This window comes from Tetrahymena thermophila (assembly GCF_000189635.1).
Source record: "Tetrahymena thermophila SB210 genomic scaffold scf_8254034, whole genome shotgun sequence".
Classification (NCBI taxonomy): domain Eukaryota; phylum Ciliophora; class Oligohymenophorea; order Hymenostomatida; family Tetrahymenidae; genus Tetrahymena; species Tetrahymena thermophila.
The window spans coordinates 1-18189 of record NW_002476025.1 but is presented as its reverse complement, the minus strand read 5'-3'; the positions used below and the strand labels follow the sequence as shown (position 1 = coordinate 18189).

Below are 18189 nucleotides of genomic sequence, written 5' to 3'. Positions count from 1 at the left end.
TCAGAATAATTGTAATTTAAAAGATGAATTAAAATATAAAAAAATTCTTTCATTTAAGGACTAAATTAAATTTCTTAATAGATATTTTGATATATTTTATAGACTATCTTAAATAATGAGTTAGAAAAGTTATAAATTAATATATTTAATACAAGACAATTGTTTGTGATGAATATAAAAGCTAATACTATATTCAATTAAAGTTATACATTGTATATATATATATATATTATTTGTATGTGTGTGAATTTGTATTTGTATATATATATATATAACTCTTGGCTAAAATAGATCAATAAATAACCAATTTTAAGATGCTTAAAAAGTTACAAAGCATCTTTTTTATTTTTAATAATTTAAAGATAAAGATTATAAGATTTTGAGAAAGTTAGTATGTTAGATAAGCAATTCAATTCATGTATATTTTTTTCAAATTAAATATTTTAGAGTAAGTAAAAATTCTACTTAATAAATAAAATTCAGCAAAACCATCATATTTAAATAATGTCCAAATTTTGTTTTACTAATAGCTTTCAGGATAAGTAATTTAGAAAATAAAAGGATTATTACTTAATTCTCAAAACATTTGCTACTCTTTCTATTTTTAGACATATTAGTGTCTATCTATCTAATTAAAAGCATAACCAGTATTGACATCTTGATAATAAGTTCTTTTCATTTCTTATGTTGCATAATTTGCTTTAGTTTGATCTTTGACAAAACCATTTTATTTTTTAGGTACATCTGTATTAAAAGTACGCATTTTAATTGGGAAGGTACTATTTGTTTTAACTTATTTTGGTGTCTTATCAATCTTAGTTACTTGCTACTTTTCATCAAACTCATAAGTCCATTCTGTTTAAAAAAATAATTTATTTCACAAAGTTAAAAAATGAACTAAGCTTACTTTTGTACAAACAAAAAGCCCAATCAAAGAATGATGTAACAATTATGCATAGTATATTACCAAGGTGGAAATTAGGAGTTTAGAACATTCTAATTTAATTAATTAATTTATTTATTTATATGTTATTTTGATGTTTAAAATTATTTTACTATCCAAGAGTTCTATAAATTTCTGTGGAATTCAAATTGCTCACGATTACCCAAGTAATCAAATAAAGAAGCATAGATAAAGCTAAGATCATTAAAGAACCCAAAGAGTGATCTGTTGACATAATTAGGATTTTTAAGTTTGAAATAACTACAACTAAACCAAAAACCATAGTACCAGTAGCCCAAAACCACTAAGTCTATCCATTTTATGTAACAAAATTCAGCTCTAATGGGAAAAGTGAACATATGACAATCAATCCAGCTTGTACTGAAGCTATCAGATTCCATTTCCAGAATTCTCTTTGGTTGAAAAGCTTATCTAGAGTTTAAATATTTTAATTTTATTATTTAAAATATAAGTAAATAAATAAAAAAATTACTTTTTATTCCTTATTCGTAGTAATTCTTTTTCTCATTTTTCACGAGCACTACATCGGAATATTCTTCATCCCATATTGCATAAACCATAATAGGAAGTGATGCAAAGAAGATGTTAAAAAGTTAATAGATGAAGGAGTTATATAGTGTTTAGCCACTAAACCAATTAGTCCAACCATACCTAATTAATTTTGTATTTAAAAACGATAAAAATATGATTATTAAAAGTATTTAAATTAAATTACCAAAATTGAGGAAGCACAAGCAAGACATTCTTGTAAAAGTTATATAGTACTAAATTTGAATTTCTACGATAACATTCTCTACCATGATAGAATAGCAACCTTCTTAATTCCTTAAATTAATTAATAGAATAATCACTAGCTCTTGCAGCTTACTAACCTTCTACACCTTTTATACCAATTCCTACATGAGCTGCTGTAATCATATTTACATCATTAGCTCCATCACCAATAGCGAGTGTTGTTGCATTCTTTTCCTATTATTATATTTAAGACAAATTATATTAGCTTTTTGATTTTTAACTATCAAATTATTAAAATATAACTTTCTAATAGAATTAAAAATCTATCAATAACTAATTTTTTTGATAAATATTTTCATAACTAAAAGAATTAAATTAGTAAAGGATGCAATTAGTTAAATTTACCATTTCACGAACTGTAGTAACAACTTCTTATTTTTATTTTGGGGATACTCTGCAGCAGATAATACACTTGCAATATTTAACAATTTGCATAATCTTTTTACAAAAAAATAAAATTAATTTAAATTTTTTTGTTTTAATGAATAAATAAATTACAAGTGTTTTTATTTCTGTCTTCGAAATATGATTTAGAGCAAAACCTGATATAATAAGTGCATGGTTTTTCAAAGCATCTTCATCTATTGCTTTTTTATTTTATTTTTATTATTAAATATATGTTGCTTCAGCATCTAATAGGTTTTAAAGAGTATCCTAGAGGAATTTGTTAACTTCATTTTCTTCCTCGACATCAATAATTGCTTTTTCTAAAGTATCATCAAGTAATTTGCAAGAATAGGCAATGTTTATTGCTGTTTCTATTTTATCACCAGTTAATACCCAAATTTTTATTCCAGAATCTTTCAATGCTTTAATAGTATCTGAAACATCATCTTGCAATTTATCTTCTATAGCAGTAGCTCCTAAAATTTCTAAATCAGTTTCCATTTCATCCTAAAGCTTTTCGATTTCTAAGTCTTTGTTTTCTGCTTATGAACGTGCCTTTAAATACTTTTCACTCCATATTTCATATGCTTGCTTATCGATTTGTCTTTCAGCAAGCATGAGGGTACGCAATCCTTGACTACCAAAGTATTTTAATTTTTCATTCAAATTTCTGAGCATAATCGGGTCTGTATTTTCACTGAGATTCATAGTAATCACTTAATCTGCTCCTTTACAAAATAAGAAATATTTATCATCTTAGTCTTTGACAATAACAGACTAGCGCTTTCTATTCGAATCAAATTCAAATACATGCAGTAATTGCAAAGAAAATATTTTTTGCTTAAACCTAATCAATATATTTGTATTTCCATCTACTTTCTCTACTTTTAAAAATTCAACACCAGCAAATTTAGTGAAGTTAATAATTGCATATTCATCAGGGGAAGATGCTGTATAGATAGTGTTTTACTAATGATCTATTGTCGAAGTTACAGTATGGCAAGAGGCTAGCATAAACAATACTCGACTATTATTTTTTAATAAATATAATTATACTAAGAAATTGATTTTGAATTGCGTTTTAAATAAACAAAAAAAAATGGATAAACTAATTTATAAATATGATTGCTCTCAAAAAGAAGTGAAAAACTAATTAATCTATCCATCTATCTATTTATTTTTAACTCAGTACTTAACTTAAAATAAATTCCATAAGTTTAATCTGTTTTTAATTAAGAAATTAATTTAATAGATTACCGAATTTTCACATGCTCAGGATCTTCCTCATCCTTAACTTTATCTAAAAATGATCTATCTCTAAAATCAACGTTCTCTACTTTAGGATAATTGAACATAATTTCTTCATCAGTAAGAGGCTGTTCAGATTTTTATTCGTTTCCTCCATAAAGAGTGTCCCCAATAGCTATTTGCTTAAATTACATAACATTCTTAGTTAAAGTACCAGTTTTATCAGAAAAAATGTAATTTATTTATCCTAATTATTCATTTAAATTAGAAGCTTATACAGTAGGGTTTCCCATTTTTTCATCTGCTGTCATAAACATTCCTTGAATAAATTTAACAGTTTCTAATGTCACTATAAGACTGATTGGGACAAAATTCCTTTATATTTTTTAAAGAATGCATTTAGTGAAATGAATTAAATTAAATAAAATTATGATTTATTTATTTATTTTTACGTGAAAATGAGTATCCAGTTACCAAGTCTTACAAAAAAGTTGATTGCATTAGCTTCTTCGTAGACATCAGATGAAGCCTTAATAACTAAGTAACTTAGCTCGTAGCCCACCAAAGAATAAAATCCAATATAAATAGATGCGCAGATAATACAAACAACTAACTATAACAAAAAAATTTAAATGATTAGCTTTCCTATAAGTTGCTCTAGAGTACTTTTCTTAGCACTTCCTTAATATAGATTATACATAATCTTAGATTAATGTCTATTTTATAAATAAAAAGAATTTTTAAAAACATATTGTGAACAACTTTATAGTTAGTTATTGAGAATTAAATTTTAATATTTTTTACCCTGTGTAAACAGCCATTCCAATAGCATATTCAGTGTTTTTAAGGCAACATCCACGAAGAACTACATTTGTGTAACTCAATTGATAATTTTCACCCATTTTAGTGTCAAAACTTCCATCAAAACGATAGATTCTTTTGTTAGGACTTTCATAATGTATAATCACACATTCTTAGCCTAATTTAGATTCATCTTTAATACATTTATCTCTTATACGAGGATCTGCTTGTTTACTTTCTAAATTTGTTTCACCATCTAGGTTTTTTGTCTCGATATAGCAAATCCCTTTTATATAAGAAAACAAACAAATAAATAAATAATTAAATTTGATTAATTTTTCATTTTTTGCTTTATTATTTTTTAAAGTAAATTTTTAAAAGCATTCTGTTTTCTTATTTTATTGTAAATTCGTATTGAATGGATTGAATGTGATTAACTAAATAACAATATCAAAAAATTTAAAGTTCTACTGTCAATAAATTAATATAAGTTTTAATGCAAAGATTTTGATTTTTTTTTTTTTCTATTTTCAAAATTAATCTCTAAATAAACTTTCCTTATTTTCTATCAAATGTCTGATGGATGGATGACAATGATAAATTATTTTAAAAAAGAATTAGCTACTACTAAAATGCTAAATTTAAAGAAATGATTAGTGTGTATTTGTGTTACCTTATGGATCTGAAGTCATTAATAAAACTACGTCAGCAGGAAAATAATGGTCCCTCATTACCTAAATAATTTAAAAAAAGTAAAATTAAGAAAAGTTAAACTCAAAGTTTTTAGTTATTTGAATAGTTACTTTGACAATATGCCCAGGTCGTATTTCTTTCCAAGTAAATTCTTTAAAACTGTTTGATTTATTATCAAAAATTTAAATTTTTTAGTCGTTCTCTGTTCTGTCACTTTTCATTCTTTTATAATCCTCATATAAATCTTTTCCTCCAGTGATTGCAACTATGACAGCTAAGGGAAGAAAAATGACAGGTATAGCATTCGAAATAGAAATTTAAGGAATAGACTACATAATACCAATAAACTACAATATTTGTTTTATAAAATATTTAGAATTTCAAAAAAATGAGTTTTTAAAAAATAAAAATATTTGTAAAAAGTAAAATATTTTTTTTATTAAAAAACTATCGGGATTTTCAAGATTGGCTTTTCCATTTATTTTAGTTTCATATTTTTAAGATTCAGCATATCTGTAAATTTTAAAGTAATTTCATGAAACACATTCAATTAAAAATGTTTATTTTTTGAAATAATAAAAATTTTTATTGATTTCGTTATTTTTTAAATGGTTTGTATTTAAAAATTAGACTAATTTTTTTATATTAATTTAAAAATTAGACTAATTTTTTTATATTAATGAATAAATAGTTATTTAGTTAGTTAGTTAATTTGCTTATAACTTAATAACAGCTTGAATGAATAAATTATTGATTGTTTGATTTATTGCTAGCTATTTTTTATTGTTTATTTATGTCGTATTCTATTTTATTGTATTTCTTATATTTCAATTAAATTAGCCTTTCGTATATTATTACATTATCAAGTGAATGTCTATATATTTTTTTTTTTAATTTTTGGAGCAGTAATTAAGTTTAATAATTTTTTTTTTTTTCACATTAAATTAAAGGGAAAGTAAATCTGCTCCCTCCATATGCTTAAATATGTTTGTTTATTGTCTTTAATCTGTAGTTATTTTAAACATTACAAATAAAATGTTTTGAAATTCACCAAAATAAAATTCTTAAGCTCAATCTCAATTATAAAAATTATTTTTAAAACAATTTATCGCTTACCAAGAAATAAATATTTGCTAATTTGCTAAACTATAAATAGAGGTTTTTAGGAAAGAAATTTAAGCAAGTGTATTTGTTAGTCTTTATATTATTGTTAGGTAGACACTCATCGGGTCTACCAGTGGTAATTTTTCTAGGTTCACTTTAATACTTTAACTTGTTTTAATTATAGTAAAAAAATTGGCAAGACCTATTGTCCTTTGAGACATTAGCATATTAGTAGTCTATTTATATATTAATATAATTTGAAATATGATAATTAAAACGTAATCAGAATTTATTTTATGCTAAAATATGTTTTCCCCTACATGCAAAAGAAATATTTATCTTTAATCATAACCTTCCAAAAATCAAATTAAAACATAACATATTCCCTTATGAACAAATGTGTCCTTAAAAAGAAAATCTTTGAGTAAAGTATATATTTAAGTTAATTTGCAGATTGAAACAAATGTCAATAAGTAAAGGAGAAATAATATTAGGAATAATTTCTGATTTCATACGATTCTTAAATTGCTTAAATGAATAACTATACCATATCCAAAGCGCTTCGAATCCTAATCATCTAAATTTTGCACGCCCGTGTCGTCGTTTGACATTTTTGCTAAATTATACTGTTAGGACTTTCTAGTTTTATTTATGTCTTTGTTACTCACTCCTTCGTCCTACTTTCTTCTTTTTTGCTTGTTGAGTTATAGTATATATTAATTTTTTAATTTTAATAATCAAAAAAGGCTATTGAATGCTCTTTCTTTTTAATTATAAATATTAAAAATAATTACTACTCCTTTATTTATTTTTTCTCTATTTATTATCACAAATTTATGACAGTTCGTTTGCTTTTATTCTTTTGTTTATTTCATAAATAACTTTTAATTCATCCTATTTTCTTACCTACCTACCTGCCAGCCTATCAATCGGCTTGCTATATGCAAGTTTATTAGTATGTATGAGAACTTAAGAGTGTATGAATGTATGTATATATGAATGCAAGATTTATTGGTTAGTTATTTTGCGATAAACATTATATTATCGAATACATATTACTCAGAATAAATATCATGTATTAAAGCTGTGTTTTCTAGGTTGTTGTATTAAAAGTCAGAAAGAGTAATATATTACATTAAAACAAGACAAATTAATAACGAAAAAGAGAAGTGATCATTTCTTTTTTGTTTGTTTATAATTAAATATTGGTTTAATTACTTAAAATTATTTAAAATAAATTTTTACTAGCTTCTCTTCTAAAATAATTTATAATTTATTCATTTAATTGCTAAATATTTTTTAGCATTAAAATAAATAAATCCTATTTTTTCACTTTAAAAATTAATTCTCATAAGTTTTTTCTCTCAGGATTTTTATTTATTTTTTGAAATATTTTTGAAAATAATTGAGTGAATTATCAATGAAATAATTTTGATTATGCTTTTATGTAGTCTTTTCCTATTAAAAATTAATTAAACTTATATAAAGAAGAGAATATAATCATTTTATTTTTGCAAAACATCATATTTTTATGGAATTTTAATTTAGAAATAATTCACAAAATAAGATACATTATTATTAAAATTAACCTTCAAAAATGTTAAATTTAAGATATAAAATAAATTGGAAATAGATAGTTAGATAGATAGACAGTTAGGTAAGAGGTATCTTTATTTATTTTTTCAAAAATACTTGGAAATCTTCAAAATATAAATTAACTTAATTATTAGAAATTAAAAAAAATATTTCTTTTTCTTTATAAAACTTTAAAATAAAATAAATTCTTAAGTTTAATTCTTATTAAATTTTATTAAAAGATCAAAATATTTATCTAGAGTTTCTTATATTTCTATAACTTACAAGATAGATATTTTAAAATAGCAATTTTCATCTATTTTTAATACCAAATTTATTAAGTAGATTTTTAAATAGAAATTGGTAAACTTTATTTAATAGGAAATAAACTTACTTTTAAATATTTCATAGACCATAATTGTATATTATAGATGTATTGATTATTCAAATTTTTGTCTATATCTATAAGCAAATTATCTATCATATTTAATATAATTGCATGAAATTACATTAATAGTAATATGAATAATTAAAGCTTTTTCTGAGAAATTCTTATTAATAATTTAAACAAAATGAAACAAATTGTTATTTTTAATAAATATTTAGTCTATTTTAAGAGATCTTAATGTTTAAGTCTATAAAATGATATTTTATTGTAACATGTAAATATTTTGTGAGAAATTTTCAAGAATTAAAGTTAAAATTTAATTTTTTTTAAATTGTACAACTCAATAGTTATCTGTGTAAGAATAAATTTTATTTAGAGTTTTGAAGAGTGAAATATAAAATATATGTATGGTCTTTTCTTTTAGGGGTATTTATAATAATTAATCTAATAGCTCTCTTCTTTTTTTCTCTCTTTAATTTTATATTTATTTGTTTGTTTGTTTATTAAAAAAAAGTATATTTGCAGAAAAAAACAATAAACATCATAAAATTTAAAAAATATTATCTAAAGACAAAATCAAAAGCCATTTCTAACTCATTTAAGTTAGTTTTGATAAACTAATTTATTGTTCATAACGAATTTACAAATTTAGATATTTATAAAAAAAGATAAAAATAGATTGTGCGTTCGTTACTTAATCAAATTTTGTACATTCATTAGTATAGACAAGAGCTATTCAATTAATTTTTTTTTTACTAAATAAAAGTAAACTTCATACTTTTGTTTAAATCTGACTCACATTTAAAAAAGAAATATTTGTTTGTTCCTTTTTTCTTTTTTATTAAATATTACTTAATGAAGACGATTGTATGTTTTTAATTATTAGTTTATACTTTTAGAGTACTCTTTGATCTCCAAGAAATAAAAGAGTCCAAAAGCAAAAGTGTAAGTATTATCTTTAAATAACTTGGAAAAATAAACTAAGTCAGCCTATTCAATTATTTTTTATATTTTTAAATTCACAGATCTTTTTAATTTTGTTTTAGTAATCTAATTTTTTATTTTGTAAATTCATCAATCTCTTTTATTTAGCTTTTACCTTAATTACTATTATAATAATTAAAAACGTGAGGAATTTTTAAACATTTAATTGACTTTTTTCCTTTCTTTTATACCTTACTAATAATTGTACGAAGAAAAAAACTTATAAAAAAGAAGATAAATCTGTAATTTATTTGATATTCTCTTTGCCTTTATTTATAGACAACATTTACTCGTATTTAAAAAGGTATTCCTTTTAAATTAATTTAGAGAGTACTAAAAATAAGAGAAAGTAAATAGAAACAATAATCATTCACTTATTTATATCACTTATTAATATCTAATCATCATAATAGATTAATAATGCAAGAAAGTACTGATTTTCATTCAAAAAAATAAATTAAAGAAGTTGCAAACCAAAGTTATTAAACTGATAAATCAAAAGAAAAAAATAAACAACATTAATTAAAAAAAAATACATTTTGCTGAAAAAAAAAAAGTAAAATACAAAATAAATATCAATCAAATTTTAACTTTAAAAAAAAAAAACATACAATAATTAAAATTTAATATTTACAAATATTCTAATAACTTACTCAATATAAATTATAAATATGAAACAAAAACTTTTGAATATTTATTTGGAATGGAACTAGAATATGAAAAGTTAACTTTTAATTGATATATCTCTAGGAAAGGTCATTCAATGCACTTCTACTAACAAATTAACAAATAAGACTAATTAAACATTCTTATCTTTTACAGCTGCTTCTTATATTATAAACTTAGTAAAAAACAAATTAAAACTTGGAGATTAATTATAATTCCAATCTTTACAACATCATTTTAGTATCTCGAATGATATGAAATGCATCAAGAAGTGTAACGAAGTCACCCTTTTAGGAGGAGGATGCGTTTCTACTAAAATGAATCAAAACTAATAAATGAACTAAAATGGACAATATAATGTACACAGCTAAAAAAGATTGACAGAAGTTACTCACTTGGAAGAAATATGTACGACAGAAGATCTCATAATTGAACTTACAAAAGAGAGAGCTATTGACCTAGATGGAGAAATTATACCTTATTTCGAAAATTTTTTGTAGATGCAGAAATTAGATTCTACTAACTGTAAAATACTTTTAAAAGTTTTTATGTACTGTCTAGAATTTCTGCTTCTCGATCAAAGATTGAGTTCCCTTTAATTTTCATCCTTGAGACCTTAAACTGCAGATAAATTTAAAAAATATGTAAAAAGATTCTAAGACTATTTAAAAAGTAACATGAATAGATTTCCTCTATACACACACTTGCATGTATTGGATTGGATTAATCTTATTCTAAAATTTACCAACAAGGACAAAGAGTTATTGGCATCGACATGCACAGATTCAGATTGCCTCATATTCCAATTAAAATTAGAAGATTCTCAAACAGCATCATCAAATTAATAACAATAAATCTAACCATCAATTGATTCAGAATCTGGAGATTTAATTGATAACTTCTCAAATCTTTTAGCATAGAAAAATTAAATTTTTCACTTAATTGCATATAGAAGAATTCTTTAATAAAATTTTACATTATGCGCAGGAAATCTCCCCACTTATTTAGATTAAATCACCTTCGCTCATCATAAATCCTTTAATAAATTTAAGTCATAACTCAGCTTCGAAGCTAGAATGTATTCTCTACTTTCTATTAATTTGATTCTTTCTTCATTTAAGGATTTTGCTAAATCTGTTGATTTCTCTTAAAATAACGTAGTTTATCTAAATACTTTCTTTTTCAGTAAAAATGAAGGTCTTCTCTCTATCTGCGAAGATGAATTTAAACTCAGTTAAAATTAGCATTCCAGTAATGAAAGCGCTAAAACTTTTATGCTTCATCATGAATCATTCAGATTTATAGCTTCCGAAATTCTTAAAAACACATATTAAATCTTAAATAAATATCTTGCTCATAATTCCTATAACTAACAACAATAATAATACTTGAATAACTTAATATCTTAAAGATAAACTCAAGAAAAATCTCCTTGTGTAAAAATTGTTTTTTCCTGCAGTAGCCCAAGCTCATCTCCCACAACAAATTTTACTAAAATAAATAAATGAATGAAAATATAAATACATTAATAAATAAATGAACTACCTACCACTAATTACTAATCTCACTTACATTAATTACTATTAATTTTCATAATCGACTAACTAAATACTTAAAATTTTTACAAATTTTGCTTAAATTATTCCTCAAATTGATATATAAATATATATTTTTATATAATTGCATATACATACATATTTAAATAAAATTATTACCTTAATTCAAATATATGCAAAGCTCGATCATATAACTTTTTTGATTTTTTTTATGATTAAAAATTTAATTCACAAAAAACTAATATCTTATTCATGCGTTGAGTATTTTTAAAGGTATTTAATTCATCAACTAATATAAATATTAATTGTAATATTTCATAAAATTTCTCAAAAATTTGATCCGCTAATAAAACTGTGAATATTAAAGTAACAATTGATAAATATATCAGTTTTTAATAAAAACTCCACTTCAAATTCGTTCATACCTATCACCAAATAGAGAATAATTATATGATTATTTTATAACTTATTCAGTACATTAAGTTAAGTAAGCTGGTAAAACAAGCAAATACATGGGTTTGTATTTTATATAAAAGTTTTTAAACAAATCATTTTTTTGTGTTTTATTCTTAAATATCAATTTGGAATTAGCAATAAAGAAGTGCCATGACTATATTTAGCTATTTATTCTATACTGTTTAAAATTTTTATAATTTCTAATTGGTTCATAAAGTAGAAAAGCATAATTTAATAAATAAATAAATTTACTCTTTTTTTTATGGGAAATTAATAAAAACTCTTAATTAGTTTTATATTTTTGATTTATTATTTAGTAATTACGTTAATAATTAATAACTTAATTAATTTTAAAAAAACTTTTTTCGATAAAAAAACTAATTAGTTTTTTATACAAAGTCTTAGCTCAAATTTTACAATTAAATATAATAAGTAAATAGATTCAAGCATTAATCTCATGTATTTAAATATTTGTATTATTAAAAATAAATTTTAGGTTGATTATCTATTTTCATATAACAAAATTAGTTCATTAAGTTGTTTCAATTTTTAAATTAATAGATGTGGCCATTAATGAAAATCAATACAATTAATTTTTATAATTTTACTTAATATATGCTTTTAATTATAAAATATTTGTTCATTAAGTTCATATCAAAGTAAATAAATTGTTCTGTTTATATTAATTATACTTTATGATTTAAATCGATTAGTAAAAAATAATTTTATTTTACTTAAAAAACTAAATAAAACCTCTTGAAAATAATCATACATTAAGAGGTTATTATTAAATTATTAAAACTTAAAACTTTAATAAAATATTTTTTAATAAAAATGATTTTTAAGCATATTCTTTTTTTAAATATTTTGCTTTTTTATTAGCTTTAATACTTAAATATCTATCTAGTCTTAAAAGAATAATTTAAATAAATTTAAAAAAATAATTTTTAAATAATAATCTTATCTATTAACATTAACCATTAAAATTTATTTATATAGATAGAAAAATTTATAGTACCTTTTTTAATTTTTTCAAATTTTTTATAAAAATTATTAATTTCAAAGGTTTATAGGATTAGGGAAACTGATGGAATTATGTATGAAAAATATTGAAAATATAAAACTAGTTAAAAGTGAGAGCATAATTATTATTTCAAATAAAAATAATTATATTTTTTATTAATATACTATTAATTTTATTAAAAAAATTATATTTATAATATTACACACAAAAACAATAATAATTAGATTATTCTAATTAAAGATTTACTTTAAAAACTATAAAAATTGTCTGTCTGTCTGAATAAACTAATCAATATCATTAATTTTTATTAATTTTATGTTAAAAATATATTTTAATACAAAATAATATACATAAACTATTTAGTTAAATCAATCTATCATAAAAGTTGCTAGTCGATTTTAATTTTATTTGAGAATTAAAAAGGAAATTTAATAATACCTTAAGGATCATATTAATATATTACATTTTTTGATGAGCATATCATATTTTTAGTAAATAAAAGTGTAAGATTATTTATTTAACTACTATGAAATGTCTAAAGATTTATAAGTTTTGTAAATAAATCTGAATAACATTGAAAATACAAAATACGTATCTTCTTAGAGAATAATTTCACATTTTAAGGTCATTTGGATTGTATTAAGGATAAAGGTGATCTAATATTGCCATCTTAATGAATAGTATAGCTATCACATGGATATGAATTAACAATTTCCAATAAAAAAAGATATTTCTTATTAATTGTTTTGTAAATCTGATATTTTTATTTAACATAACAAATATATTATAAAAGCATCAGAAGAAGATCAATTTTTAATATAATAATAAAATCAATTAAAAAATACTAAATTTTAACATCAATAAATAAATAGTAGCAGATAGCTTTTACAATGAGAAGAATCGCTCGTTCCTTAAATAACTCCTAATATCTCAGAGCAGAAACTGTTGGTTTCATCGGTTTGGGAAATATGGGTGGCCCTATGGCTCTTAATTTAGCTAGAAAAGGTGGCTTTGAAGTTATTGCTTTTGATGTAAATAAAGATTCTTTGAAGAAATATGCTAAAGAAGGTTTAGCTGTTTGTGAAGATGTTACAGTATTGGCACGTAAAGCTAACAAGTTCGTTACAATGCTTCCTAACTCTTCCCATGTTAGCAGTGTCTTAGAAGGGGAAAATGGATTATTCTAAAAGAGTGCAAAAAATAGTTTGTTTATTGATTCATCTACAATTTCTTATCATGCTGCTATAAAGATCTACGAAAATGCTAAGAAGGTCAATCAACGTTACATTGATGCTCCTGTTAGTGGTGGTGTTGGTGCTGCAACAGCTGGTACTCTCACTTTTATGGTTGGTGCTGAAAATAAGGAACTCTTCTAAGAATGCAAAAATCTTCTTTAACACATGGGTAAAAATATCGCCAACTGTGAAAAACCTGGTGCTGGATCTATTGCTAAAATTTGCAATAACATGGCTCTTGGTATTGAAATGATAGCCGTTGCAGAAGCTATCTCCTTGGGCAAAAAGCTTGGTATCGACCCTAAAGTAAACAATTTTATATTTATATTAGTCATTAAAATATTCTAAAAGACATAAATAAAATTATTAGTAGAACAAATATTATGAGAATTAAATTATGCTATCATTTTCAATCAAAAAAATTATTTTTTTTAAAAAACTGTTATAAATAAATATATTTTTTGTCTTTTTATTTATTTATTTATTAATTTCCATTTTTAAAATAAATAAACTAATAAATAATAAAATAGGTTCTTTCATCAATCATGAATACTGCATCTGGTAGATGCTGGAGTAGTGAAGTCTATAACCCTTGCCCTGGCGTATTAGAAAATGTTCCTGCTTCTAAGGGTTATGAAGGAGGTTTTGCTTGTGAACTTATGCTTAAGGATTTAGGATTAGCTGCTGATGCTGCAAAACAAGCTTCTGCTGATGTTCCTCTTGGTAACCATGCAAAAGATATTTACTAAAAATTGGTTGAATTGGGACTTAATCGTAAAGATTTTGCTATCGTTTATGATGTCCTCTTAAATAATAAACTTAAATAATGATTGATTTTTACTATTTATATATATGTAAACTGCTTACTCTTAAACTACATATATAAATTCAATTCAAGGAGTTCATATTTTATATTCTTTATAGAAAGAAATAAAAGCATTTTAATTATTTTTCATTTTTTTTCAAAATATTTTTCTATTAATTCAAATAACAAAAATATAAGTTAATTTTTAATTAATTTTTTTACTAAATTAATGAATTTTATTTAGAAATATAAAAAACTTTTAAAAAAAATATATTAGATTAGGCTCAACAATTAAATTATATTAATATTACAAATCTTAAAAAACAAATAAAGCTATTTTTTTTCTCTCATCCTAAAAATTAACTTTCCTACAAAACTAAATAGTAGCATTTAAACTAATTAAAATATCAAATATTTTGCATTTATTTTAACAAAAAATATATTTAAAAGCTAAAGCATAAAACCTTTAAAATATTTTTCAGCAAACTTAGTTAAAATTAATAAAATTCTGAAAATATGCAAAGCCTAAATAAAATAGGAGTTAAAAATTTTTAACTTTAAAATGTTTGAAAGAAAATTTATTCAATATTTGATTTTATAATAAAAAATGACAAAATTAAAATTTTTAAAAATAAAACCAACTCAAATTAAAGATAAAATAATTAATCAATTTTTTTAGCAATTTCATTTAAATAATTTGTATATTTAAAATTATTTTTGATTTATCCTTTTAATTTGTTTTAATTTTTTGAAATGCTATATTTAAATATAAATCATAAAAAGTTATTTAACTTTATTTTAATGAAAAAGGATTAAACAGCTTTCAATCATCAAGATAGATTTTTAACAGATAATGCACAATTTATGAATATTAATAGATAATAATAGTTATTTAATTTGTACTGTATTAGAATTTTGTAAATTTTTGTAGAGATTTACTTAAAGCGAGTCTCATTACTATCTTCTGATTTTGTTATTTAATTTATTTTATTTTAATTGATAAATATAGATTGATTCGTTCTCAGGCAACTAAAGCAAACCAACTCAAGAAAAGATAGAATAAAAATACAGGGTAAACAGCCAAAAATTTCTTTTCTTCACTTACTAAGGTTCCCATGAATGGTACTGAAGCTAAATTTCGTTTTTAATAATATTTATAAATTAATTTTAATATTTATATAAAATACCTCTTGTAGACCATAAGAAGCTCAAACCACAAATACATGCCTTAACTATAAATAACACAGTATATCCTTTAGGTAAAAATAAGGAAATAAAGGAAGCTATATTAATAGGAAAAATGCAATATCCCAATACACATACAGACTAGAAGAAGGAACTTTTTATAAACAATTAATATTATAAAAAAGTTAAATTAAATTATAAAAATGAAAGAAGCACTGATTTATCAAAGAAAAATAATATCGAAATTTTCTAATAAAATTAATTGCTTTTTTTTTATTTATTTATGAAATAGAAAATTATGTTTGATTATGCTATATCTATTACGTACGTTTCTCCTTTTTTAGATTTTTAAAGATAGTTTAATTATTACTTGCATCAAAATAAATAAAATCTAGTTTTTTATGCATTTTAAGTTCATTTGAAAATAAATATCAAATTAGGAGAAATTTTAACAGCAGCAAGCAAACAATAATTATTTGAGCATATCGTGCATTAAATTATAAATTATTAATTATTTACATTTTTCCACCTAATAACTTAGCATTGAGTGTAACTACACCAGCACCTATCCAAACAACTACAAAAATAATGGCAAAAACTGTTTCAGCTTGGCTAGAAGTGGCAATACTTAAAGTGCTTTTTTTAAATAGAAATAATTAACAAACATAATAATTATTATTTTTTTGTTCAAATTTTAAAACACATAAGAAAAAAAATCAATATTTTACATGGCAAGACATAAGCACAATAGAAGAGGTCCCCATAAATCCCCTAAGGTTAAAAAATATGAATATTAACTTGTATTCTAATTAAAATTTTGTTTGAACTAAACTCAGTAAATTCAAATAGTAAAATTTACAATTTCTCAATTCTTTTCCTTTATCTTCTTTCATTTTAGGAAGTAAAACGTATTTCAATTTGTATCCAATCATTCTCAAATCTCTAAGCTAGTTTTTATAAAATGTTTTAGATATCACAAATTTATGTTTCATTCAATCATTTTAAAATATAAATTAAATGCTTGTTATTTATCGATTTTTTTTCAATTTAAAATAGTATTTTTCTTGCTAATTAATATTTTACAATTGTTTCTGAAACGGGTTCATCAAGAGTTGATGTGGCCTTTTATTCAGACTTTTAGTATTAAGCGCTAGAAATACCCTAAGGCTATTCGTTATCTAACAACTAAATATTTCCTGCTAATTCACCTTAATTACCGTGTTGACCTTCGATATCCATTTATATGATAGACTTTTGTTGATTTTTATATTAATTAAATCAATTATTTATTAATTTATTTATTTAATTATTTTATGCAAGAAAGTATTATTCTTTTTCTTTACTAATGAAATCTTAAATATTCAATTTTTATTTATAATTGTTATTAAAATCCCTTTTTGATTGAAATTAATTAATTAAATAGTAATATTTTCAATAATTTACTATTCTCTCTTCTTTTCTTTTTTAATGAATTCGCTTCTTTTAATACTGATAATCTTTATGCAAAATATTTATACACACATCTCCTTGTTATTTTCAATTACTTACTTTGTGTTCAATTCATTTTTCTCCTTTTTCGTTTTCGATTTCATCACTAACTATATTTATCAATTTAATTCATTTTTTAAGCTTTTAGATATCTGATAGTTACTATTAAGACCTCATTTGAAATTTAATTTTTTAATATATTTCAAATATAATTCTATCCAAAATAATTGCCAATTTTAGATTTATTTTTTAAAAATGAAATATAGCATCTTACTATTTTATGCAAAATGATAATAAATATATTAAAATCCGCTCTAAATATTAGCAAGCATAGAATATAGTATTTAAGAAAAGTTTGTTTAATCAATTATTGTATTCACTTTGTCTTAAGAATATTCATAATTGATCATAAAAATTGTTTTGAAAGTAGAATTAATTTTTTTACATAAAAAGTAAAAAATAATTTAGCTTGATTACAGAAGGAATGGATTTAAAATTTAATTCTTTATGATAAATTGTAAAAAAAAATTGATCATTTAACTTCTTCATATTTTTGGAAACAATTATGTTAATTAAAATGCAGACTATTTTAAGACTTTTTTTTAATTTATTTAAATTACTTTTAATTAATTTAAAAATTTGATCAAATTCATTTTAATTAATTTAGTTTATTTTATTTATTTATTTAAACTATTTTATTAGTTATCTTTTAGTAAAGTTTGATTAGTTTGCAATACATATTAATATTTATTGATTGATTTAGCAAATTCTTAAAAAACAAACTTATTTTTTATATTTTTAATAATTTAATAAAATATGGGGTTGGGGTTGGGGT

General features: G+C 22.1%; 4 protein-coding genes across 4 annotated transcripts; 1 reads left to right on the top strand and 3 right to left on the bottom strand. All coding sequences in view use genetic code 6, as the record gives it.

Moving 5' to 3' along the window:
* Positions 1–577: 577 nt before the first annotated feature.
* On the bottom strand, positions 578–6603 carry TTHERM_01123860 (phospholipid-translocating P-type ATPase, flippase family protein; the record flags this gene model as incomplete). Its single annotated transcript, XM_001030166.2, has 14 exons — positions 578–855; positions 908–996; positions 1057–1375; positions 1437–1615; positions 1680–1933; positions 2105–2197; positions 2258–3173; positions 3404–3769; positions 3847–4110; positions 4199–4481; positions 4869–4929; positions 4999–5235; positions 6005–6228; positions 6540–6603. 14 exons carry the CDS (start codon positions 6601–6603, stop codon positions 578–580), a joined length of 3627 nt encoding a protein of 1208 aa, XP_001030166.2.
* A 3425-nt stretch (positions 6604–10028) lies between these two features.
* On the bottom strand, positions 10029–10382 carry TTHERM_001123846 (hypothetical protein; the record flags this gene model as incomplete). Its single annotated transcript, XM_012800639.1, has 1 exon — positions 10029–10382. One exon carries the CDS (start codon positions 10380–10382, stop codon positions 10029–10031), a length of 354 nt encoding a protein of 117 aa, XP_012656093.1.
* Positions 10383–13531: 3149 nt separating this feature from the next.
* On the top strand, positions 13532–14706 carry TTHERM_01123840 (3-hydroxyisobutyrate dehydrogenase; the record flags this gene model as incomplete). The annotated part of the gene is made up of 2 exons (XM_001030164.3): positions 13532–14182; positions 14407–14706. 2 exons carry the CDS (start codon positions 13532–13534, stop codon positions 14704–14706), a joined length of 951 nt encoding a protein of 316 aa, XP_001030164.1.
* Positions 14707–15702: 996 nt separating this feature from the next.
* Positions 15703–17105, bottom strand: TTHERM_01123830 (terbinafine resistance locus protein Yip1; the record flags this gene model as incomplete). Its single annotated transcript, XM_001030163.3, has 6 exons — positions 15703–15812; positions 15869–16020; positions 16386–16502; positions 16595–16637; positions 16726–16813; positions 16950–17105. 6 exons carry the CDS (start codon positions 17103–17105, stop codon positions 15703–15705), a joined length of 666 nt encoding a protein of 221 aa, XP_001030163.1.
* Positions 17106–18189: the final 1084 nt, after the last annotated feature.